The sequence below is a fragment of the Scardinius erythrophthalmus genome, assembly GCF_964197995.2.
Source record: "Scardinius erythrophthalmus genome assembly, chromosome: 14".
NCBI lineage: Eukaryota > Metazoa > Chordata > Actinopteri > Cypriniformes > Leuciscidae > Scardinius > Scardinius erythrophthalmus.
This window is the reverse complement of record NC_138234.1, coordinates 7,181,350-7,208,365: the sequence shown is the minus strand read 5'-3', so window position 1 is coordinate 7,208,365 and position 27,016 is coordinate 7,181,350. Positions and strand designations below refer to the sequence as shown.

The following is a 27,016-nucleotide window of genomic DNA, read 5'->3' as shown; positions in this document are numbered from 1 at the left end:
TTTGAGTTATAATAAAATAAAATAAAAAGTTCGGGCCTGGATTATGATACAAACGTCGCCGAAGACGATTCCGGCGCCTCAGTTGCACTCCATGGGGATCCAGTATTTTCAACAATTGCCTGATTGTCTCTTGTGTCACCACGTAGCCAGCCTGAATGCATTTCAGATGCATCATCTTATATCCGTGAAGCATACCATATCGGTTCAACTGATCCTGGAGAAACACAGCAATGTCAAGCAGATCAGAATGTTCTTTTCGTCTGAACAGGCGCAAAGTGTTGAGGTGTCTGCGCAAAGTTGACACACTAATAACAATACCATTTATATTACTTAAAGACAGCAGTATCTCCCAATGTCTCAAACCCAAAGTAAAATAAAACCGGATTAAACTTGAAAGGCGGGACATGTTTACTTCCATGCAATCCAGCTAAAATAGAGCTCCTGGCAGGATTTTGAGGAATCTCATTAATTCAGAAAACCGAATTTATGAAAAAGGATCTCATAATTCTGAGATAATTAACTCAATAATTCAGAAAAACAGAGCAAATACATTTTATTTCAAGAAAAAAATATCTCATAATTTTGAGATAATTAAGTCATTAATTCAGAAAAAACAGAGCAAAAACTTTTTATTCATGAAAAATGATCTCGTAATTCTGAGATAATTAACTCCTTAATTCAGAAAAGTAGAGTAGATTTTTTTTCCTGAAGTGAATGCAATTTAACTTGTAACTTGTGTAACTTACCCCCCAAAATGAAACTAAAGAAAATATTAACAACCATCAGTCATTTACATACTATACCATGAATATTACAACAGTAAATCATGCATTTGCTTTATTAAAATGATTGTTAAAACATTGACAGATAAAGACGTGATATGATTTTTAAAGGGTGTGACATCTAGAATATCTTTAACGTTTGTGCATCGAATCTTAACTGCTTGATTTTTTTTATATTTTGTGGCAAAATGTATTGGCCAGCTTTTTATATAAATTGGGATTTATAAGCATGTCCAACTTTATTTGCACACATACAGTATACTCACGTAGAGCAAAAATAGCAAATCTCAACTGCTTGATTGCTTGTATCGTCACAAGTTATTATCGCCCAGCTCTAATCTGATAAATGTGACTATAAGGCATGAATATATTATAAACATTAACATCATGATTTTCTGTAAAGCTGCATTGAAACAACCTGCATTGTAAAAATCGATAAAAAAATGTATTTGACGACTTAAACTGACTATATGATATTGTATTTTATCACACACTGAGAGTTGTTTATCTGTTAGATTCAGTATTTCACAGAAGTCAGTCTTTTTAAAGCTAAAGTCAGACTGTGAGTCTTCATATGAGCAGGAATGGAAATAAAGCCCTTCAAACACAGTAACGAACGACACCTCAGTGCAGGGATGGGCAACTTCGGTCCTGGAGGGCCAATGTCCTACAGAGTTTAGCTTCAACCCTAATCAAACACACCTTAACAAGCTAATTGAGGTCCTCGGGATTACTAGAAAGTTACAGGCAGGTGATTTTTTCAAGGTTGTAGCTAAACTCTGTAGGACAGTGGCCCATCCCTGCCTCAGTGTGTCTGTCAAACATCGACCACAAACATCCAGCAGTAGAAGCTCATGCAGAACCTGTTTGTCCAACAACAAATCAATATTCTTATATTTTTTAAATGAGGAGGCAAAATGTTTCTTGTTGTTTGTTGTTTTGTGGATTTCTTAAAAAGGGAGAAAAAAGGCGGCTTTAAAAACAAACATGAAAAAGATTTGAATCATTTGTTAAAAGTCCTTGTATTAGAAGCACAGAGAGAGTTTCATTAGTCCGTCACTGAATATCACACTTCAACAATATCAAAACTAAAAACTAAAGAGCTGAGAGGAACTCCAGCGGTTCCTGTGAAAGCGATCACACCGCTGGTCTGGTTCTTGAAGTTTGATCATTTTCTCAAGGCGATCGGCGCATACACCACATGATCCTCCTCTTTATCATCCTGTCAAACACACAATATATAATAATAAATGTCCTTGAAGTCATTTTACAATATGCAGATATAAAACCAGCCTCAAGTGTTTCATAAAACATTGTTTCCTTCCGTTTGTTTTTTAATGCTTCACTCTAAAAACTGCTGGGTTGTGTTAACCCAATTTTGGGTCAAATATGGTCTCACCCAACGTTGGGTTAAAAAATGCAATTTAAAAATGGACAAATTGCATTTTGGACAAAATCAAAAATGGACAAAAATGCAATTTAAAAATGGACAAATTGCATTGGTTACATTAAAAATGTAAACCAACGGCTGGGTTTGTCCATTTTTAAATTGAATTTTTAACCCAACGTTGGGTGAGACCATATTTGACCCAAAATTGGGTTAACACAACCCAGCAGTTTTTAGAGTGTTGTAAAATAAAAACAAATCCAATTCAAATGACAGAATTGAGTTGGACTGTGATGTCATCAACTGACACAGGGAATACTTCATCAGTGGCTCATTTCAAACACTGAAAATATTAAAGGGGTCATGAAATGAGAAATCAAAATTCCGTTGATCTTTTAACATATAAGAGGTCATTATACTATACTATAAAAACATCCTGTAAGTTTCAGAACTCAAAATGTTCTTGTTGGTCTAAAAACAGCTTATATTGAAGCAAATCCATCTAAACGACTGATTGTGGAATATATGATACTTTATTATGTAGTTGTAACGATGAGGCAAGGAAGAAGTGGAGAGAGAATCCACATGCAAGCACTACTTTAATGAAACAAACAGGTAATCCAGGGCAAACAACAGAACGTGGAACTCAGGACAGGAACAAGGAAAAGTTAACAGCAAACAGTTACAACGACCGACAAACAACAGCTGAAGCAGAGAGGTTTAAATACACAGGCAAACAAGCTAAACAAGATAACAAGGGGGCGTGGCTAATTAGAAAAACCTGGAGAGACTAATAAACAAGAAAAACTACAAAGGACTACAAAACATGGCACAGAAAAGGAAATAACAAAAGTGCACACAAGACAAGGAGAACACAAGACAGGAATCATGACAGTAGTAGGGTAGCTAAACACCACCTCTGGAGAAGAAGATCAACGCCTGCTTCTTGCTTATTTAGCAATAAGCCCCGCCCACTGATTCCTGCATGCCAGTTAGTGGGTAAATAACGAGAGACGCAAACGTAGGTCAATGCAGAAACCGTACTCGGTTACTAACGTAACCTCGGTTCTCTCTAGAAGAGGGAACGAGTACTGCGTTTTATCAAAACGCTACGGGAAAAGTCTCTTTTCACGAAACACTGAAGCAAAAAATTATCCTTTAATTTTCATATATGTAAAACGCGTTGCGGCAGCAGCAGACAGCTATGGCGAGACGGCTTGCTCGCTCATTGGCTGCTCTGCGGCAACTGCTTAAGCCTATCGAGCGAGGCCTGGGATGACATCAGGCCAATGAGGGCGCTTCGCGCCCTCCTCGCCACTTCCCGCCGAAACGGGCGTGGCTTACCTCTATAAAAGGAGCTCGAGAAGGCTGACTCACTTGATTTTGATCGCCGAAGCGAACCAGAGTGAACCGTACGCACGGCAGAGAACGCAGTACTCGTTCCCTCTTCTAGAGAGAACCGAGGTTACGTTAGTAACCGAGTACGTTCTCTTACGAGAGTCCTCTCGTACTGCGTTTTATCAAAACGCTACGGGAACCCCTTGCAAAACGCCGTGCGTGCTGGGATAAAAACACTGATCACCGGAAGCTTTTTCAGGCATACAGTGCATAATCACCAGATAGACTCACACAGAGTCAGGGAATAAGGGTGAGAGCCTTAAATCCCTATATTTTAGCGTCGTAGAAAAAACATGTCCACAGACGCAAGTATAATCATCACATAGACAGGGTAGGGAACCTGAACTAATGTGGAAAATGTGGGTCTTACACAGTTCTGCCCAAGATAGTCGGTAGCGCATAGCGCATGAGTTTCAGCGGTCTGATTAGACGGCTGAACAGATTACACCGACAAAAGCTTAGCCTGCAAGGCGGGAACCTCTAGGTTATAAAACCTGATAAATGTAGACGGCGAGGCCCAACCTGCCGCCGTACATATATCCTGTAGGGAAATCCCGCTGGACCAAGCCCACGAAGAAGCGACGCTTCTCGTAGAGTGCGCTCTGACTCCCAAAGGGCATGGAATGCCCTTGGCAGTATAAGCCAGCGCTATGGCGTCAACTATCCATCTGGATAGACTTTGTTTCGAAACAGCCATTCCTTTGGAACGTCCGCTGAACGAGACAAAGAGCTGCTCTGTCTGTCTGAAGACAGCAGAGCGGGACATATAAGCTCTTAAAGCCCTAACAGGGCAAAGAAAACTCGAGTCCCCTTCCTCACTCGATGCCGGCAGGGCAGCCAGGGATATAACCTGAGCCCGAAAAGGCGTGTTGAGGGATTTCGGCACATAGCCATGCTTAGGTTTGAGTATGACTTTAGAGTCATTAGGACCAAACTCCAAGCACGCCGGGCTCACAGAGAGCGCGTGCAGGTCGCCTATGCGCTTCACTGAAGCGAGAGCCATCAAAAACACTGTTTTGAAAGACAAATGTTTGAGGCTAATAGACTGGATAGGCTCGAAAGGGGCACCTTTCATGGCCGCTAGGACCGTAGAAAGGTCCCACAAAGGAACTGAAGGAGGTCTGGGTGGATTCAGTCTCCTAGCTCCCCTGAGGAAGCGGATGACTAAATCATTCCTTCCCAGCGACTGACCCAGCGTTGAACCAAAGAACGCTGAAATAGCCGCCACATACACTTTGAGCGTGGAAGGGGATCTGCCCTTATCCAACAGCTCTTGTAGGAAGGAGAGAACCTCCGTTACCTCACATTCGAGGGGTGAAATGCTCCGAGCTGCACACCAGCCGGAGAAAACCGACCACTTCGAAGCATAAAGCCGCCGTGTCGACGGTGCTCTAGCCTGAGTGATGGTATTCACGACTCCCTCTGTGAGACCAACGGGTATCCGTTGAGCACCCACACATGAAGGGACCACAGTTCCGGGTGTGGGTGCCAAATCGAGCCCCCGGCCTGCGAGAGGAGATCTCTCCTCAACGGCAGCGGCCATGGAGCGATATCTGCCAACTGCATCAGAACTGGGAACCATGTTTGGTTCTCCCAGAACGGAGCTACAAGCAGGACTGGGCATTTCGTTTCCCTGACCCGTTCCAGCACCTGTGGCAGGAGGGAGACGGGGGGAAAAGCGTATAACGGGCAGCGCGGCCACCTCCGGGACAGCGCGCTGTCGGTCTTTGAAAAGAACGCGGGGCAGTGCGCGTTTTCGCGGGACGCGAAAAGGTCCACCTCCGCTCTGCCGAATCTCTCCCACAACAGCCGGACTGTTTGTGGGTGTAGAGACCATTTGCCCGGGGGAACATTGTTCCTGGACAGTCTGTCTGGGCCCACATTCTGAAGCCCAGGTACATGCACTGCTCTCAGCGAGCGTAAGTTGTGCTGAGCCCATAGTAGGAGGCGTTTCGCCAGCCTGTACAGGGATATGGATTTCAGACCGCCCTGGCGATTTATTGCACTGCCAGCATTTCTAGGCAGTTTATGTGAAGGAGCTTTTCTCGTTCCGACCACAGGCCGAAGAACGGTCTGCCCTCGAGCAGAGCTCCCCATCCCGAGGTGGATGCGTCTGTCGACACCATCCTCACTCTCGAGGAAGTCCCCAGGCTTACACCTGATTGGTACCAGTCGTCCGCCGTCCAAGGCGTCAGGGCTGAAACACAGCTCTGATCGACCTTGAGGCGTAATCGACCGGTCGCCCACGCTCTGCGCGGTACCCGCGTTTTCAACCAGAACTGCAGCGGGCGCATGACGGAGCAAGCCCAGCCGGAGAACTGACGATGCTGAAGCCATGAGACCCAGCATCTTTTGAAACTTCCTGAGCGGGGTGACAGCGCCGCGGCGGAAAGACCTCGCCGCGCGCTGAATGATCAACACGCGCTGTGGTGACAGCCGCGCTGTCATAGACTGTGAGTCCAGAACGACGCCCAGAAACAAAATCGTTTGGCTGGGGTTCAATGAACTCTTTGTCCAGTTGACTGTGATACCAAGATTCTCGAGGTGATCGAGTAAAATGGTTCTGTGCTCCACGAGCTGTGATCGTGATTGAGCTAGGATCAACCAGTCGTCCAAATAGTTCAGCACTCGCATGCCTCTGAGTCTGAGAGGAGCGAGCGCTGCGTCCATGCATTTCGTAAATGTACGGGGTGCTAGGGACAAGCCGAATGGCAGGACTGTATACTGGTATGTCTGACCCTCGAAGGCGAATCTCAAGTATCGCCTGTGGTGTGACGCTATTTGTATTTGAAAATACGCGTCCTTCAGATCTATTGACATGAACCAGTCTTCTCGGCGAACATGCGCGAGAATTTTGCTGGTTGTGAGCATTTTGAAACTGCGTTTCACCAATACTCTGTTCAACCGTCTTAGATCCAGTATGGGTCTGATACCGCCGTCCTTTTTGGGGACTAGAAAGTATCTGCTGTATAGCCCCCCTTCGCTTAGAGCTGGGGGAACGCGCTCTATCGCCCCTTTGCTTATCAGTTTTGATATTTCGGCTCGAAGTAGGTGAGCTACTTCCAACGAGACCGTAGTTTCGACGCGCGCTATGAAGCGGGGAGGGCGTCGACAAAACTGTAGCGAGAAGCCTCTCTTTATAATGCCTAGCACCCAGTCCGAAACCCCTGGGAGCGCTGCCCATGCTTCTGCATGGCTGGCTAGGGGCTGGATACGGAGCGCACTCTGATCGCCGTGCGACAGAGGTGCTTCGGGGGATACAAACATAGGCGTTATGCCTGTGGCATTTAAGGCGGGGCGCGCGCTTAACACAGCGGGCGAGACGCTCGTCCTCGACCTTACTACAGTGCTTAGCTGAGTGAGGGAGGACTGAGAAAGTCTCATAGGACCCATGTGAGCGAGTAGATGTGGGCTGGGAGCGGGCACATTTACTGCTTTGGGCGCGGCGTCTGCCTGAGCAGAGCGCGCGCTCACAGTTCTCGTTTTTACAGAGAGCCTGTGATGTGTTAGACATAGTGTTCGTGGGCACTGGGAAGTGGGCACTCTCACTATACTGGAAGCGCAACCGATCTGAGTCGATTTTATGTGCGCGGGCCCTACGTGTAGGGCTGTGCTTATGTGTAGTGATGGGCACTGAGGAGTGGGCATCGAGACTACATTTATAACACCATCGGCCGTGGCCGGGACACCAGAAAATACACTCTTTTCGAGATTTATCTGGGTAGCCGTGAGAACGGCTTTTGTGTGCAGGCAAGCGGGCGGCAGTGCAGGCTTGCTCTCTGCAGAAAACACTGGAACAGTCGCAAACCTTGGGACTGAAACAGCGGGGCGCTTGGGTGGGAGGCCAGCCGCAACGGGACTCACACACCTGCGCTTTCCCAGGCTTGCTAGGACTTCTTCGGCACTTCCGGTTTTACCACAACCCTCGATCGCGGCCCGCGCGAAGAGGGGCGCCGGGCGCTGGACCGAGAGCGGGGCCTCGAGCTGCGCTGTTGTGGCTGCTGCGAAGAGGCGGCCGAAGGCGGGGGCTGAGGCTGAGAGCTCCGCGGGGTCCGTTTGTCACGAACCGCTGCAGAACCGGAGCGCTTCGGTAGGAAGTGCTTGAAGGCTTGAGACGCTTTCTGGGCCTCGGTAAATCTCTCCACGAACTCGGAGAGAGAAGAACCAAAAAGGCCGGTGGAAGACAGCGGGGCATCGAGAAACGCAGTGCGCTCGGAATCGGCCATCTCCGTGAGCGTCAGCCATAAGTGCCTCTCAGCGACAGTGGCGGAAGCCATACACCGTCCCATGGCTTGTGCGGCGGCTTTAGTAGCTCGGAGCGTGAGATCTGAAGCGCTCCTTAAATCCGCGATGCAGATAGCGTCAGGTCCCATCTCGTCCAGCTTACGGAGGAGATCACCCTGGTAAATCTGCAGCGTAGCCATGGTGTGTAGCGATGACGCGGCCTGCCCAGCGGCGGAGAAGATTCGCGCGAGCAGCGTCGACGTCATGCGGCAGGCTCTGGAAGGCAACACCGGTTTAGTCCGCCGTCCAGCAGAGGGCGGGCAAAGGTGGGTCGCTATCGCCTGTTCCACCGGCGGAAGAGAGAGGTAGCCTCGTTCACTGGCATTATCCAGAGAGGAAAATGCGGGTGACACAGATGAGCGCGTCCGCGCAGAGTAGGGCGCGTTCCAAGCCTTCGCAACTTCTTCGTGTAACTCAGGAAGAAAAGGAGCGGGCTTAGATTCCGGAGAAGTGCGCTCACCAGGGAGGAAACTACCATCCAGCCGGGTTCGAGAGGGGGGCTCCGGTGCAGACCACTCGAGGCCGAGGCTCGCCGCGGCCAGCGCGAGTACCCGCATGAGCTCCGTCTCAATGTTGGCTCTCGTTGAAGGCTTGCGGGCAGGGGGCGCGAGATCCTCAAAGCTCGCCCAATCCTCGCTGCCTGAAGCTAGCAGAGAGCAGGAATCCTTCTCCCCCGACGCGGCCTCTGAACCGACTTCCTGTGATGAAGCGGCGGCAGACTGCGGGCGCTGAGCATCAGGAAGTGATTCGAGAGAGGCCGGTGAAGCTGGCGGGCGAACCGGCGAGCTTGGTCGGGCTGGAGCGGGTTCCGGGACCCGCTGCGAGCGGCGCTTTTTACGGCGCGGCATCGCGGCGGTGAATGCAGGCTTGGAAAAGGATGCCAGGCGAGTCCTCAGAGTCACCATCGGCAAAAGCTCGCAGTGAGGGCATCCGCCGTCAGCGAGCGCGAGCGCTGCATGGTCCTCACCCAGGCAGGAAACACAGATGACGTGCTTGTCTCCCTCGGTGAGTGGGGCTCGGCACGAGCCGCAGGAAGGCATCTTGAAAAAGACGCAGCTCTTTTAGGGGTGAGTGTTGCGAAGAACACACACACACACACACAGAAAAGCAATAATATGAAAGGATATAGGCGTCGGAAAGCGCAGCAGGTACGGCTGTAGAAGGCGGCGTTGGCCAGCGGCTTCGAGGGCTCGTCCCGCTGATGTGCTTGCTTCAACGACGCTGCTTCCGTGATCCAGCGATGCGTGCGCTTCGCTGAAGAGATTAAAATCAAGTGAGTCAGCCTTCTCGAGCTCCTTTTATAGAGGTAAGCCACGCCCGTTTCGGCGGGAAGTGGCGAGGAGGGCGCGAAGCGCCCTCATTGGCCTGATGTCATCCCAGGCCTCGCTCGATAGGCTTAAGCAGTTGCCGCAGAGCAGCCAATGAGCGAGCAAGCCGTCTCGCCATAGCTGTCTGCTGCTGCCGCAACGCGTTTTACATATATGAAAATTAAAGGATAATTTTTTGCTTCAGTGTTTCGTGAAAAGAGACTTTTCCCGTAGCGTTTTGATAAAACGCAGTACGAGAGGACTCTCGTAAGAGAACTAACGGTAAAGACAGAAAGATGCTGTGCAGTGCCAAATTGTGAAACAACACAGCCTTTGCATTACCTTAGTTCTGATTCCAACAAGGAGTGGATTAACTTTATTTTTAATGAAGTTCCAGACCGCGTCAGTAAGAACTTGGTCCTTTTATTCACTTAATTTCACAGCGGATTCATTTACAAACAAGGCACAATTCAACGCAGGATTTTCTGTAAGATTGAAATTAAAAGATGATTCTGCACCGAGTCTTTTGGATCCGACAGTAATATCGCACCACACAGTCAGTTACTGTTTTTATTACGTGGGCACTATTATCGTTATTACAGATCGTTTGACCTGTACTGAGTATGCATGCGTTTTTAACCCGTCTGGCTGAATTTCACCGGCTGACATCTCTCAACATCGGAAGTTTGAAAAACAATCCCACACTTCCGAGTCTACAATCTGCCACGGCTATTCAAACCATGTGTTTCGATGAGGGAGGTCAAAAAAGGACAGAAAATAACCTAATACTTCTAAATTAAGAGGTTTTTTGATGTAAAAATCTTGATATTATTATAAGTAAAAAAAATAATAATAAAAAGGCAGTTCATAACTGTTGATCTGTTACTCTTTGGTTACATGGTAGAATGAGTGTTGTGAGTGTTATGGCATATGTTTCTCGCATTGAATGCTGATTATACATATTTAATATGGTGGTGTTTTGTGTTTTTATATCTATAAAAAAATAATAATAAATAAAAAATAAAAATAAAAATAAACTAAATAAAACTAAACTAAATATAAAAATAAACTAAAAATAAACTAAATAAAAAATAATGCAGTAACATTGTATTAGACAATTTAGAAAATTCAGTCTGCCCATTTGTGAGGTTTTGAGCAACATTTTGTCATAAATATAATACTTTGATTTTTTACTAAAATAAATGTAGATTCTGGGCAAACAAATTACAATAAGGTGGTTATTTTACACCAAGGTGGAGACAGTTCTGTTTGTAACATGAGGCCAGAACAAGTGACAGGTGAAGAAGAGACAGGTACAAGAGATATATATATATATATATATATATATATATATATATATATATATATATATATATATATATATATATATATATATAACACTAGTACTCCACTTTACTTAGTGTATGAGGCTGATGATAACGTTACTGGTGGAAGGGAGAGACAGAGAGATATTAGGGTAAATGAAGAGAAGGAAAAGGGAAGTGAGGATACTGTTCAAGAGAAAGCCTTTAATTATTTTACACGGCCCCAGCCTAAGGATTTATACCAATAAATGTAATTTAGGAAAAAATAGTGTTGTCCATGTTTCTAAATTTTATTTAGGTGCATTGGATGGCCTGGATGGGTGTAGGATTTCCCGGCCTGAAATTGTGTCCCAGTCCGGCCTTGTTTGTCTGTATAATGATCTATCACACTCACTGCTGAAATGATACACATACACAGACATGAATTAGTAATAAATGATCTTACCGATTTCTGTGCTTTTCTTTGGTAGAACTTTGGCTCGGCGTAAGTGATTTCTTCTTCATGAGTCTCAACTGTTTCAATGATAAGATGTAATATAATAAATAGGTGGATTAATACAACAAAACTGAATGTTATTAACTATATCAGTTTCTTTACATCATATATGTTTTGTATAAAGCGCTATAAAAAATAAAGATGACAATGTATTTTGCTGTGCAGAAAATCCTTTAGCTAATTTGATGTTCCTAGTCAAAAATGACCGGCCTTTTAAAAATTGCTTGTCAATCTCTTATTATGTTGTATTACCAGCAAAGCTTGGATTCAATCTTCTTGTCAACGTTTTCTTTCAGTTAGCACAGGTTTAGTATTTATTTTTTTAAACTGAATGATCATAGGCCATTGATCTGAGCTTATGAACCTCAGTATCTGAGTGAAAAAAGCATCATTCTGGATAATGTTGGCATTGTTCACTCAATTAAATCATGTGTTTGGTAATAATATAGCAGAAAGAGAAAATTATAAGAATTTTTTTTGGAGGTCGGTCATTTTTGACCAGGAACAACATTAGTGTAACTAACAAGTACAAAAATAATCAGATTTTTTGAGGTAAGTTGTTATAGCCTGTGTGAGCAAAGTCGGTAAGTTCCCGTTCAGTCAGTCACATTCAATGTTACGACGGACTAATGTCACGGGGTCTTGTCTGGGACCCAATCGCCTCCAAGTGATAACAGATGGACATTAGCCAGTGTATTTTGATTGCTAAAAAGTTTTTATCTCTCAGGAGATCTCTCCTGCCGGTGTGTCGACGACGTTTGGCAGTATGGAGGCAGTTTAGTGCCAAAATCCGTTCAAAGTTCTTCCTCTCTCACTACCCTCGACTGTGGGGCGGGGTTCTCCATTTTATAGATGACTGGCTCATTCTGGCCCAGTCGAGGAAAGATCGGGATCGAGATGTCATTCTTCTCCATATAAGGTGCTTGGGGTTGAGGCTCTAGTCCAAAAAAAAACCTAACTATCTTCTCAGCAGAGAAATACGTTCTGGGAGCAGTGTGGCACAGGACTACGATGCGGGAACAATCATTTCCTGATCGTATCGAGACAGTCACCAAGATCAAGCTAGGCCAGGCCAGCACTGTCAAACACTTTCTGAGAGTGTTGGAGCTTATGGCGGCTGCGTCCAACCTATTGCTCCAGCCTATCAAAGCTGACATTATTGTGCCGGCTTCCCTTTGTAGCTTTCCACGTTACGCTGTCACATGTCATGAGGTGAGGCCGCAACAATCAGGATTGGACTAGTTGCACAAGTGCTTCAGACACAGTCATGCTGAGGGCGTTCCCCAAAGTGTCGTCATACGATGCAGCATCTCGTTCCCTTCTCAGGGAACAAGGGTTACAGTTGTAGTCCGAGACATTTTAGTTCAATGTGATTACATTAAATAGCATTTTCAGGAAAAAGAAAATCCTCTCTTGGTCAAAATGATCGCAACACAACATGCGGGATAAAGGGAACTACACTATTAAAGTATTTTATTATTTGATATAACACATTACTTTTGTCAATTCAGTAGCGTTTATAATACTTGCCTTCTTGATCAGTTTTTCTACATTTCTTGCAGATGCAGAAGATCCCAACGACTGCAGAAACAATCATCAGAGATCCAGCGGCAGCAGCAGAGATCAGCACTACTGTAGACTCTGAGAGAAACAGTTATTAGTGTCAGCTAGTGATAAGAGAACATCACAGTTACTAGTATTTTGATGCTTTACATTTAAATTCATTTTAAAGTTTCTAGTCTATTCCATTCTATTGTGGGTTACAGTACAAATCAAATTGTATGTGTTTCATTTCAGGATGAAAGGCAGCAAAGGGTGGTGATGTTGTATATGTATGTATATAAATATGATCAGGGTTCTCAAGTCTCACGCATTGGCCGTGAGACACACGCAATTCAAACAGTTCACGCTCACACGCCACACCGTGTATTTCTCACGCTGAAAAGGCAATGCCAACCAAGTTGTCCTGCAAGCTTTATATATAACGTTGTATACGAGGCGCAGGCACACAAACTGAAGTTTCCTGCCGCCAGCACGTATCTCGGCCAGATTGCGTCATAGATGCGCGAACCATAGGCACGAACACACGGAAGTTGACGGAAAATTCTCGGCCGCCGTACGTTCGTTAGTTACTAAGTAACCAACAACATCACGCCAACACACGTCGTGATGGAGAAGGTAAGTTGGAAGAAAGAAAGCTCGTCTAACATTTTTAGGTTAGAACATTAAATATATCAATGTTATCAAGGCGTCAAAATGTGCAACAAACACTTACAACACAAAACACATTTCATTAGCTGGAGTGTGTACTCTTGTGTACACACACACACACACACACACACACACACACACACACACACACACACACACACACACACACACACACACACACACACACCTTAATACTCTGTCATTTGTTCACAATGTCCCACCACACAATAAATCATTATACCATTACGACTAGACACATTTAAAATGCAAAAAGATTTGTTTTTCCAAACTGTTTGGAGCAATTTGTTATATTTTTGTAATTTTTGTATATTTGTAATTTTGAAATATAACATTAAAGAGTATATTTGATGTGATGAATTGCTCTGTCATTTATCAGATTTACCAATTGTTATAATTTCAATTTGTGCTGGTTAATTATGAACAATAGGTAAAATTGGGGGGCGGGGACGGACGGACGGGGGCGGGGCTCCATTAGGGCTCCTCCCCTAACCGCATGTGATCTCACTCCAAGCTTTTGATAAAACTTGAGATCCCTGATATGATAAACAATCTGAGGTATGCTGACTGTTACGATGAAGGGAACCAATAATAAACTCACTATAGATAATGAGTCTGAAGCTTTTTCTTCTTGCACCGCTGTTCAGTGAACTCCAATAAACTCCAGCATGTTCAGATCTGATGTCTGTGATGGTCAGAGATCCAGTTTGATTGTCCAGCTTCAGTCTGTCTCTGAATCTCCCATCAAGAACATCATCATATACAGTGAATCTGTCAGCCGTTACATTGATTTCAGCTATTAAAGTGTTTTCATCTCCAATCTCCACCATCCACTGAATCACATCATCATCCTTCATTTTAGTAAGACGGGCTTTTAGAGTGACTGAATCTCCCTCACTCACTGATATTTCAACTGAATCATCAAACACACACAGAACAAAGAGAAACAGGCTTTGTCACAGATAAACAGATTATAATTGTTTATTAAAGGTTTAAAGGTGCTATATGTAGTTTTTTAGCGGCCTCTAGCGGTGATGTTTCAGATTACAATCAATAATTTTTCAAGCGAGTGCTCGTGCGCATGCTCGATCTCATGAGCGAGCACTCTGGGTACCGGCCAGACTGAGACGCAACACACCGGAGAAAGCATCACACAACATGCTGGAAACTCCCACTGCAACGTTGCAATAATAGGCTACTTTTATCAGCTTGACGTTGAACTAATGTTCCATGCTCGTACCATGATACGTTACATTGACTGCATTTAGCTGTCCAATAGGATGAAAGCCAACTCCGGGTCTGTTTTTATACCCAAAACAAAGCGTAAGTTTCTCCATGATTCAAAAGCCCTGCCGATGTTGATCTATGTTTTCGTCTAAAGTTGATCCGATTCACGTCTGGCCTTACGAGCTTCAGCAGATAAAACTTTTGTTTTTGTTTTTTATCAATATGTGGAGTTTGTGTTGGAGTCTGTGTTGTGCTGGGAGCAGGTCGTTTCTTAGTGTTATATCATACATGTCATAAGGTTGCAGTGTCGTCGCTGTTGAGTGCAAAGTCAGTAGACGAGGCGAGAGGCTCGGGAGCGCGCATGCAGGTCACGTCACTGGACTTTGCGGTAAATCCGACCCGGCACCTTCACATAAAAATAAGAATACTTGCTTTCAGAGGTAATAGCAAAACCCGCAAAGTGGATCATTTTAATGTGAGATTACAACCCCTTCACACACAAGCAATAAAAAAAGGATTAATTTTAGTAGAAAACCTACATATAGCACCTTTAAATTAAAATTTTAAATAAACAATACCTTAAAACAACACAAATAAACAACAAATGGTGTACAGTATGAATTAATTTAAATGTTGTCATTATAAAACAGGAGTAACTGTTTTTGAACTCACCATTGACAGTGAGAAAGAACTTCTTTCTCTTACTGTTGATCTGTAGTTTATAACCTCCTTCATGTTCAGTTCTGGTGTTTGTGATGGTCAGAGATCCAGTTTGATCGTCCAGCTTCAGTCTGTCTCTGAATCTCCCACCAAGAACATCATCATATACAGTGATGTTGTCTGCCCGTTTATTGATTACAGCTATTAAAGTGTTTTTATGTCCAAACCTCCACTGAATCACATCATCATCCTTCATTTCAGTAAGACCAGAGTTTAGAGAGACTGAATCTCCCTCCTTCACTGATATTTGAACTGTAACTCCAAACACTCCTGAAAACAGAGTTTTTCAAATCACTTGATGTTGGTTTGATGAAGCTTCACTAAAATACTTTTATTCATTTAAATGTGAAATTAATAATATTCTGCAGCATTACAAAGACAAAAGATGATGAATGAAAAGAAAAATAGATTTATATATCGAACAATAACTAAAAAAATATACTTTTACTGTAATGTTTAATGTCACACTCAAACTAATGCTGTTGAGTATCTGAGCTTCATTTTTATTTTATATTTAATAAATCACTAATAACTGAGTTTAGAGCTGAATTCAAGCTTGATCTGATAGTAAAATCAGAGTTCAATTCATTTATGAGAATAACAGTGAATGTTGATCCTCTCTGACTAATTTAACCAGTAATTTATCACATGGTACCAGAACAGAAACAACTGAAGACATAAAAACACATTTAAAACTCACCAACCAAACACCAAAAACACAAACAGAGCAAAACTAATTTGACAAACATTTTCTTCATCGGTTTCAGTCGATGAATATGAAAAGACAAAAAAGACATTTCCCTTTCGAAAGGAAACTCGCACTGCATCATTGCGCTATGGGGAACGCCTTCGCATGAACCAGTGTCTGAAACGCTTATCTAAATCATGGCAATCTTATTGGCTGGCGACAGCCTATGACATCATCACTAGTGCGACCCGGAAGTAAGGGGAGCCTGGAGAACATGTCAACAAGTTTTAAAAAAAGACTGTTTAAAAAAGAAAAAAGAAAAAAAACACACTTAAATGGCAGGGCATACGCGGTGGTGGGTCTGGCTGGTGACTTGCACACAATGACGGTGTATAACTAACTCTTTTCGTTTTCATTTAAAGAAATCTTAAACAATATAGCCACACAAATGTGGTTCAGGCAACGCGTATTGATTATATTCACTGCATATAACGTTAGCTTATTTATAACAAGACGAAATATAAAACACAACCCTGCCTCTTTTCGTTTAAATATAATATAAAAATATTAAACATTTTAATATGGTCCAGGCAATATGTGCATTTTGTACTAAACAACAGATGTTGCAGTAAACAACATTACAGATCATCTTCGTTGTATTAAAATTTAAAATGACAAAACTCAACCCAGTCTCTTTTTGTTAAATTTCAGTTTTATCAATATTAGCTATTATAAAAGTATAAGTAAACGTACAAGAAGCTATACAAATAAAGCAAACAATTCAGTCAAACATACAAAGTCAGCGCTCTAGACTAACCATACAACGGTAAAGTTAAATAGCTTATAAAGTTATGAAACTTCCCCTCAGCCAAAACGATTGGCCAGGGAACAAATTATAGATTCACGAGACCAAAAATCGCCCGTTAGATATAGACAAGACTAATCATATCTCATGTTTAACCATTACAGAGACGTCAGAGTCAGCGGCAAACCTCAGAACAACTAGCCGAGGAAAGGCTGTTCCAGGCGGGGTACATGAGCGCCGAGCGCCCGGTGATCGTCTGGATCTCACAACCTGGATACAATTTTCATAAATCTTTATAAATAAACCACAGATTCATTTGAGCTTTAAACAACTACATTCTCGCCTGAAAAACTCTTAAAACTACATTTCATGATACAAAAACAGTAGTATTATATTTCAACTGTATATTAAAAAATGGCGCTTCTTATGTTGTCATTCTCCTTGGCAGCCTATGCTTGTTATCAGCTGTCAATCAAGCTGTCAATCAAAGGTAACCACGCCCTTATTTGTCATACATTTTATATCTAAATACGATCTAAACTAACGAGTTAGAAAAAAATTCACCCCCCTCACAGTTGTCAGGCACTCGGAACCTGTCGAAAAATACAATAAAAGTCCATGGGACCAACCTGTAAAAACATGAATTTATGCTGTGAAAACGGACATTTTAACATGGGGTCTATGGACATTTGCTCCCTTTTGGGACCTGCCCCTAGCGGATTTTCGATGTATTGCAGTTTTTCGCACTTCCGGGTAGGCTTCATTTTTCAGATAAGAATGTTGCCCCTTGTATATAGGTAGGCTATGCATACCCTTCGCATAGGCCTCCTCTTATGTTTGAGTCATCAGGCTTATATAACGAGTAGTGCCAATCTGTAGTAGTGAACAAGTTGGCTGTATGGAAAATTCTCTAGTGAGGCCACCGTTCATCAGAGCACCAAATAGACATTTTCTGTGTGAGATGGCTTCCTCCCTATCGGGAGTTATTCTACTGAGGCCACCGCTCTGTCAAGCTCCAGACAGAACTACAAAGTCAAGCGTTGGCCCTCTTTGGGCCACCTTGATTTCCACCTTATACTAGAGCAGCAGTTCTCCTCTCACTTTAGAGAGTCGTTGAAATTATAGCTCTGACCTTCAGTCACTTTATATTCGTGTGTCGGCCTCGATTTCTGGCTTAGGCTTAAGGCGAGACATGGCAGGCAAAAACATAGTTTTTTCTTTCACTGGTCAATTTTGAGATTTTGGGATATTTCAATAACATGTCTTCTTTCAGACTTGTGGTGTAAAAAAGTCGAAATACACATTTAGGTCTTTATTTGACTGCACTTTGTCTGTTTGCGTCTGTAGATTTCTCATAAATTCAACAAAAGTTCATCATCCCGCTGCTCCGCGATCGCTGTCTGCACCCTGTCATCACACACACCGTTAGAAAGCTCTCTCTCTCTCCTGTGCAATGCTGTCGGATCCAAATATGGTCATTTCCTTTTAATCAGCAACCAATCGTGAAAGTAAAAGGGGGGATTTAACTCTAAATGCGCAATCTCATAAATCTTTAAAAGCCTGTTTTCTCAAAATGACCTCTTCTCTCATACTCCAAGTCCGAAATCTCCACTTCAGTAGCACCTATATACACCAAACTTTCCAGTCTTGTACCTATGAAGACATTTACAGAGGGATTTGTAAATATATTATTCCTTGCCTGATTTATATAACATTTTATTCCAAAAAACATGGCGAAAATAAATGTTTTAAGGCTATCGACAGTATTCTGATTTACAGGATAACAAAAGTAGATATACTGTAATTTTCCCCCCATCTAATATGTGAACACAATGAAAAAATTAATTTGAACCTGGCTTTATCCAATACTCAGAATTAGCGCATATTTAATTAGATAATGCCTAATTTGCATATTTAAACATTAAATTACAGAAAACTTGTAATACATTTTTTTTCTCATCTTGATGTAGTTTCATGGTGATATCTGCTTGTTAACAATTTTACCCTATTCACCTGTATTGTCTTGCCTTAAAGGAGAACTTGGTAACGTAATAAAACTGTCTAGAAATCATTTGGATGGTTAAACAACCTGTTCTGGTGATATTGGTGACTTTCCCCGCTCCCCCCAGCGTTCCCAGGCGGAAAACCAACCTTGCAACTTGGGGACTATCGTCCCGGCAAGATAGAAATTGGAAGTCTCGTGAGAAGCGAGAACGAGAACGAGCGCGAAACACGCGGTTGAAGGGTGATATCATAGAGCTATGGGTAGCAAAGTACTCTAAATAAAGACCCTAACAAGGGGAGTACTATCAGCATGACCCTGAGGAATGTATCAGGGTCGAGGCCTATTATCTTGTGTTTTTTACAAGACAGATTGGTAACACTTTACAATACGGGTGCACTAATCTGCATTAATTCATGCTTAACTAATGCACAGATAATCATGTGTTAATGTATGACTCATGACAAACTAAACCATTAATTAATGATTACTGCATCAGCAACTAATAAAGATTCTAAGTGATTAATAGATTAAGTAATATATGAATTGTTATTAATTAAATGTGTCATAATGTATTAATTCCTTAATAACTTATTTTATTAACTAAAAGTGTAAATTAATGTGTTAATTACCACAGTTGGTCAAAGCAATGTACTTCAACTTCCATCTGTCTGCTTTAATTAATCATTAACTAATGGTTTGCAAATGTATCATTATGTTATGACTTTACTTGTTGAGGCACATGACTATTAACTAATTGTTAAGTAATATGCCATTTATGGGTTTACATGGCACCAAAATGGCATATTACTTAACAATTAGTTAATAGTCATGTGCCTCAGCAAGTAAAGACACATTCAATTAATAACAATTCATATATTACTTAATCTATTAATCATTTAGAATCTTTATTAGTTGCTGATGCAGTAATCATTAATTAATGGTTTAGTTCGTCATGAGTCATACATTAACACATGATTATCTGTGCATTAGTTAAGCATGACTTAATGCAGATTAGTGCACCCGTATTGTAAAGTGTTACCAATCTGTCTTGTAAAAAACACAAGATAATAGGCCTCGACCCTGATACATTCCTCAGGGTCATGCTGATAGTACTCCCCTTGTTAGGGTCTTTATTTAGAGTACTTTGCTACGCATAGCTCTATGATATCACCCTTCACCACCCAGGCTCAGGTAGAGACAGATTAGTTACTCCCTCCCACTTGCGATGGTTGAGTATGCTCCCTTAGAGCTGAAGCACAGCCTGGGCTGACGCCCGTGACATTCGAAGCTGTAGGCCTTACAGCAGGCCTCCTCGATAGTCCGGTAGCGTAAGATTGTACTCCCCATGCTTTAACCCTTTCACACGTAAGTTTAAAATATTCTGGCTGACCCCCCAGCGTGAGTTTTTCAAGGCGACCGTTATTTAGAATGTGTCACTTTTGTTTAAACACCTTTATAACGATCGTGTTAGTTGATATGTATCTGTATGCGCCATCTTAGTTTGTGCCGCAGATGCAGTTCAGAGAATCGGATCTGTTGGATTTACAACACGTGAATTCATCCACTTTTCCCAAAATACATAAAAGTAAGTGGCTGGTGAACAGGGAGAGGAAAAGAGTAAACTTTAAAGTTATTTACACAATGTGTATCTGATATGAATTAAACGTGTCTAATTATAATGGAAAGGATTATTATTGCCTCTTCCTTCGACATCAGTGTGTGTTTTACAAACTCTAAATGTATTGTTTTTTTAGTACTTATATGTCTGAAACCTAAAATAAACATTATGTGGTTGAAAACACTGAAAAGTTGTGATATATGACAGCTCTGATCGCGCCTGTCTCTGGCTCAGCGCCAGCCAACGCGCGAAAGCACATTTTAATTTAGCAGTTGATCACGTCATGCACTGACCGTTCTAATCGCACCGGTGTGATCGTACGCTCCAGGGACCAGCCTAGACTGATCACACCGGTGTGATCGTACGTCTGAAAGGGTTAAGGGTCGATAGCACTTCTGCTGAGTACACTGCCTTTTGGCAATATAAACCATCAAGCTGGAGGCGCTCCCCTTATTAGGGTCCCTTTCAGAGTGCCCAGCCTCCACAGGGCTCTGAAGCACTGTGTAGATCTAGGATCGAGTAGCGTTACTCCCCTCGTTCACAAGGGTTAGAAAGCGCTATGCTGAGTTCTAATCTCCAGGATGCCCGTCTTTATGATCCGGTCTGTGAGCGATCACTGCCACTATCTGCAGTCCTTCCTATCAGAAGCCTCCACAAAGGAGGCAAAATATGACAGAGACTCTGTTTACGAAACAGACAGGTTGTACAGACGGCAATAAAATCACTGACTAACCCCTGTAAATGTTGAAAATACCGTACGACCCCATGAGAAACAATTAGCGTCCGAATAGGGCTTAACTGACAGTAGGCCTATGGTTTCACTGGCCTTTGAAAGGGCTCTGCCGTCTTTCAGTTACCACAACTATTCGCTGTATCGCTGCCATAGTTTGAGCAATCATTCACAATCATTCCTTTTAAATAGACTCCTAAGCGTTTACTGCCTTATGGTTTGCCAGCTAATGCACCTTTGGTTAATATAATTAAAAAGCTAACAACAATCAGTGTAATTACAATTTTATTCTGTGCATGAAAACACTTGAATTCGCCTAAATGAACACTGGGTGTATTAACTTCAGAATTATATTCGTATACTGAGATGTGAAGAATTTTTTTTTTTTTTTTTTTTTTGCAGTGGTGGCCACCTGTTAACAGTGATAAGGTAAAGCTAAGAGTGGTCCAGACCAGCCTTCCGAACATATGACTTACAGAAGGTATACTTAACTAAGAACGTTTCGGGAAACACGTATTAACGATAAGGTATAGCTTAAGGTATAACTTAAGAACGATGTAGCATTAAGAAGGTTTCGGGAAACGCAGCCCACCCTGTTACACTGGTGCTACTTTAAATCTCAAGCAAATGTCCTAAATCACATGACTTGCTAGAAGTGAAATTTTCTTGGAGGGAAACTTCTCTGAGAACACAGTCTCAGTCATAAACTCTCTTTTCCTCATTTTTTAAGGTTTATCTAATAGCGTAAAACAGAAGCCCATATGGGTATGAAATGGGCTGATAAACTGGGCTCTATATAGGATTGTCCGATAATGGCCCCGATGCCAATCGTCCACATGGATTTCATGCAGGATTGCTCTTGCCAACAGTTGGGATTCACCTGAGTAACATGTGCAAGACCCATCTCAGTCCAGCTTTAGGTTTTATGTGGTTCTACAAGGTTACTACATGGGCTGAAATATGGGCTGTAAGTGGGTTTGTCCACGGGTGCCATGCGGGTTTATGCAGGATTTCACTGGGCTTTAGATGCGGACCAACTATGGATCATGTGCAAAACCCATGAAATTACCCATGTGGGACATGTCCACCCTGTTATACTGGACATGAAAATGTTTAATTTATTAAATCAAATTGATATATTTATTACTATTCTTCCTGAATGTTCATCTTCTGCTAGCATGTTGTTCTTTCCTAGCTAGTAATGGGCTATATTAGCTTAAAACATCCACTCTGTTATGATACACATTGCATTGTAACAGGGTTAAAGGACAAGTTCGGTATTTTACACTTAAAGCCCTGTTTACAGATCGTTTCTGATGAAATAGAACGGTTAAGATAAAATTTTGGACAAATGCTGCTGGCCCGAGAATTTTAGGTTTCTTTCGCTTCCCCCCCACCTCCAGACTGGTTGTATAGGTGCACTTGAACAATCCTTCCTAAAACGCATTAAACTTTCATTTACAAAGACGTGAAACTCACCGAGTGGTCAGGGGTGTTCACTGATATGCTCACACAAAAATCGCTACAAAATATGCTTCCCAACAGGTGTTTTACCATTCGTTGTAAAACTGTGGAGTTATTTTTCCAAACGTCTCACACCCGAACATTCTTCCGTTGAGAGCTCGAATAATAGACACTCCAGCCCAGTTGGTGGCGATAATGCACCTTTGCAAGCAAACCACTGGCATTTCATTGTTTGCGATCCGCCGTAAAAAAGAACAAGAAAAAGAAGAAGAAGAAGAAGAAAACAACCCCATTTCAGTTTCCGGCGGAGTAATAGCGTACTTCACAGCACATCCAATACAAGTCAATGGAGATGGACAAAAACTACGATAAAACCTGTTGGAAAGCATCTTTTGTAGCGATTTTTGTGTGAGCAGTGAATCAGTGAACACCCCTGACCACTCGGTGAGTTTCATGTCTTTGTAAACGAAAGTTTAATGCGTTTTAGGAAGGATTGTTAAAGTGCACCTATGCATCCATTCTGGAGGTGGGGGGGGAAAGCGAAAGAAACCTAAAATTCTCGGGACAGCAGCATTTGTCCAAAATTTTATCTGAACCGTTCTATTTCATCAGAAACGATCCGTAAACAGGGCTTTAAGTGTAAAATACCGAACTTGTCCTTTAATGCTAAAAGGCCCGAGACATACAAAGCCGACAGTCGGCCATCGACCAACATCGGGCCGTTGTTGAGCGTCATTCGCCTGTTTCTGCGTTGAGTTCTGAACCATCAGCACCAGTCAGACTTCATTGCTCTGTTGCGAACGGCTTTCAATGGACAGTAGCTAAAACTGCTTGCTACATGTCGCTAGATGACATCATACTGGCGAGTCTCGGGAACTAGATAAGGTTTGTCCAAGAAGTTGCTAGGTGAGTTTTTATGAAAAAGTCACTAAAGGGGTGGGAAAGTCATTAAATCTAGCGACAAAATCACAAAATTGGCAACACTGACTCATCGTTTTTTTTGGGGCCGATTGAGCATGTTAAATCAAAAAGAGAAAACGGTCGGATTGGTTGTTCAGTTTAGTGAACGAGTCAGTGCACGTAATTAACAGTAGCGAGGCGACGACACATTCAGCTTTCGTTTACACTAGTTCTTTTACATCAGCTTGATGCGTCACGGCCTTAAGTGTGAGAGTGACTACTACGTTTTATTTATTTGTAATTCTGTCAATGTAAAATATTGAATTAAATATGCTGTCATAAATACACAAATATTAACTAAAGTAAGTTACAGTACAGACTAGTGCTGCACGATTAATCGTATCGCAATCGCGATGTCAAGCCTACGCGATTATATGACGCAAAATGCTGCGATTTTATATTAAATAAACAAATTAGCGCTGTTAACGCACTTATTAATGCAAATGCTTTTAAACCATTCATGCGCGATAAGACATAAAAGAACGAGCTGCCTGTGAATGTCCTCCTGACACACACACACACACACACACACACAGATAGACACGCGCCAGTATCAAGTTCTCTTTCGCGGTAGAACGTTCAACACACATGTATGCCAAAATGAACGCGCTGCCTGTGAATGTCCTGACTGTAACAGACAGAAAGACTCGCGCTAATATCGTGCGTGCGCACAAAACAGCATGACAGTTCTCTTTCGAGCTTGAACGAACAATAACACACACAATTATGCAAAAATGTCTTTTTGTCGAGTGTCTTCATAACATAAGAGTAGTCTTATGATGAACATGAAGAGTTGTGATGACTCGTGAAAGAATGAGGCGCGTGTGAGATCCGCGTCTCTGACAGCGGCTGGTCTTAAAGGGACAGTACAGTAGCCACAAATGTCACTAAAGTTATTCTTTGTTTATTTTTTTTATTTTTTTATTTTTCTATTTTTTTTATTTTTTATTATTATTTTTCTTTACCCCTGACATGTATGGTTATATGTACTCTTGTATGTAAATTATGTTTTGTTATTGTTAAAATGCAATAAAAAAAATTAAAATCTGTCCTAAAGTTAATCAAAGAACAAAGGGAACAGAGAAAAACACTCACTGCTCTTGACTAAAGAACTTTTTTCTTTAGGCTGATTATCACTAATCTGTGTGTGCATTTATTTTCCTTGAGAACCAAGCAAGTTGACTCATGAAACCATTTGTTTATTATATTGCATATCGCAATCGTAATCGCAATATTGACCTCAATTATCGCAATATGACATTTTCCCCAAATCGTGCAGCCCTAGTACAGACAATCTAGAGAGACTGAAACTTAATAGATGTGTTTTGTCAGACGGCACCAGGGCTTGACATTAACACACAACAACTAAAGTTAAGTCTCTGTTAAACTACCTCCTTGTCGTCATTTACCTTTACCTTACATTACAGAATTTATCAATTGAAGTCAATATAAGCTGAAAACCTTAATGTCCATCCCTGAATAATTCTTTATTTTACAGTTATAAATGTATGCATGATTAGAAATGTAGCCCAATGAAACTTCTTGAGCCGGCAAACAAAATATTTCAAGCAGAAAACACTGATTTACTCGCAGCCAGTAAGCTTGTAAATTGCGCAGCTGATTGTCTTCAAAAAGTTAGATCAGAGGAAGTTTAATGAGCTTTGGAGAATTAGCTGTGATCTGATCCTAACCGAAACCAGACCAAACAAAAGACAACACATGATGAGTGACAACTTGAAGCATTACTCTGTTGAGGAAACTGTATTAAAGGGGTCATGACATGAGAAACCAAATTTGCCTTGATCTTTTGGCATATAAGAGGTTTTTGTACCATTAAAACATCCTGCAAGTTTCATAGCTTAAGACGTCCTCCCCATTATAAACAAATCATTTATTTAATCAAGCTCTAAATACAGCTCGTTCTGGATCCATGGTATGAAGTGACGTCACGGTACGATGTGACGTAGCAGTCGTTTGCATATGACCGCCTCCAGCGTAGACAACTACGCTTCAAGCGCAAGATAACTACGCCTCATTTCATCATCGCATCTGTCACGCGCTTCACATGTGTTCAGTCGACGTGCAGCGAGTGGGTCTGTTTACAAGAAGATTGCGATGTCACGACACGCAGATGTGCTGTTCCTGGCTGTGGACAAACAACATGTTTGAATAATACGCTGCTGAAAGATAGACGTCAGGGGAAAATGGGTGCAGTTTATTTTTTGCGGACGTCCCAGTCACGGCAGAGTTAATAAGCGTGTGTTCTCCACATTTCAAGGATGAGTGACAGTTGAGAACAATCGCAGTTTGATGCTGGCTTTGCCAGAAAACATTTGTACAAGATAAGGCCGTGTGGACTATTCTGGGCTCAACAACGACGCAAACTGTAAGTAATGTAGGCTATTTAAAACTTAAAACTTTTTTAAAACGTTAATTGCAGTTTAATTCATTATGAATAATCACCGTGTTTTTACTTAGTTTAGCCTACTTATTGTTTTATGACCGTCATGTTCATGCCCCGTAGGCTTTTAAAAGATGTAGGCTGTTAAATTGACAAAATAGTTTCACACTTTCTATATGTGGACGGGCTGATGCATTCTTAGTTGTGTTGATGGTTCATTTCCTCTGATTCCGACTCAAACATCATTGCAATCGCCATCGCCTCGCACGCATCACCCGTTACTATGGTAACGGTAAACACAGCTCCGCAAAATCCGCACGTTTTGACAAGGGGGCGTTAACAATTGATGCATAGGCACTGACGTTATCCAATCATAACAGTGGGTGTTAACACTGAACTCTTAAAGGGAAAACACCCCCCAAACAGGCTGTTTGAATCAGAGCATGAGAAACAGGGTGGGGAAAGGTCATAAATCACTCAATTTTAAACGTTTTTTGTCCAAAAAACCTATACTATAATTGCACCTAAGGGAACACAATAAAAGAAAAGAAAAAACCATGTCATGACCCCTTTAAGTGAAATGCAGACACCTCCAACTCTACTGACTGTAAGATTTACTGTTTTTCATTATATATGGATACACCTCATGCAACTATGTGGTTCTTTTCTGTGTCTGTAGTGGATTTAGTAAATGTTGTTGTGGTCTGTTTAGCAGTTGTGTCCAGGATTACATGTTGCAGGAGTTTTTTCATACTGTATAAACAGCATCCCCCTATCAGTACTGGCCTGTAACAGCGAATGTTAAATTAAAACACATTTAAACTCACCATCCAGACTCCAGAAACACAAGCAGAGCAAAACAGGGAGAAACATCTTCATCGGTTTCAGTCCACAAATATGAAAAGACAAACTCTTCAAAACTGGTTCAGTGATAAAATGACAGACGCGCTGATGTGAAGCTGCTCTGTAGTAAAGTGAAGTGAAATTCCACCGTCGGCTAAAATAACTGCACATCTTTAGGTGTTAATGCATGTGACCATCTAGCACTTTTTAGCTGATAAATTCACACTCTGAACATTGTCAGTTTGTCACTTTGAGCTCCAGTAGGCCTCAACTTCCTGTAAGTCAACAATGTCACTTTCAAATGAAATAAACTGACCAATAACATCTTTAAAAAAAGTCTTAAAGCA

At 42.1% G+C, this 27,016-nt stretch overlaps 1 protein-coding gene across 1 annotated transcript; it reads right to left on the bottom strand.

The window, feature by feature from the left end:
• Positions 1 to 536: 536 nt before the first annotated feature.
• Positions 537 to 26,812, bottom strand: LOC308702295 (uncharacterized protein). Its single transcript, XM_081385005.1, has 6 exons — positions 26,654 to 26,812; positions 15,108 to 15,425; positions 13,810 to 14,121; positions 12,510 to 12,620; positions 10,929 to 10,996; positions 537 to 2,004 (listed from the first exon to the last, which is right to left on the bottom strand). The coding sequence occupies exons 1-6, from the start codon at positions 26,703 to 26,705 to the stop codon at positions 1,951 to 1,953; spliced, it is 915 nt and encodes a 304-aa protein (XP_081241131.1). The 5' UTR covers positions 26,706 to 26,812; the 3' UTR covers positions 537 to 1,950.
• Positions 26,813 to 27,016: the final 204 nt, after the last annotated feature.

Bases quoted from the DNA above. Each gene is read 5' to 3' on its own strand.
- LOC308702295 (XM_081385005.1), bottom strand. From the start codon at position 26,705: ATGAAGATGTTTCTCCCTGTTTTGCTCTGCTTGTGTTTCTGGAGTCTG. The intron at 10,997-12,509 runs GCAAGTATTATA...TCATTGAAACAG, and splicing joins TAGAAAAACTGATCAAGAAG to TTGAGACTCATGAAGAAGAA. The intron at 2,005-10,928 runs GTAAGATCATTT...TGTGTTTGACAG, and splicing joins AAAGAAAAGCACAGAAATCG to GATGATAAAGAGGAGGATCA.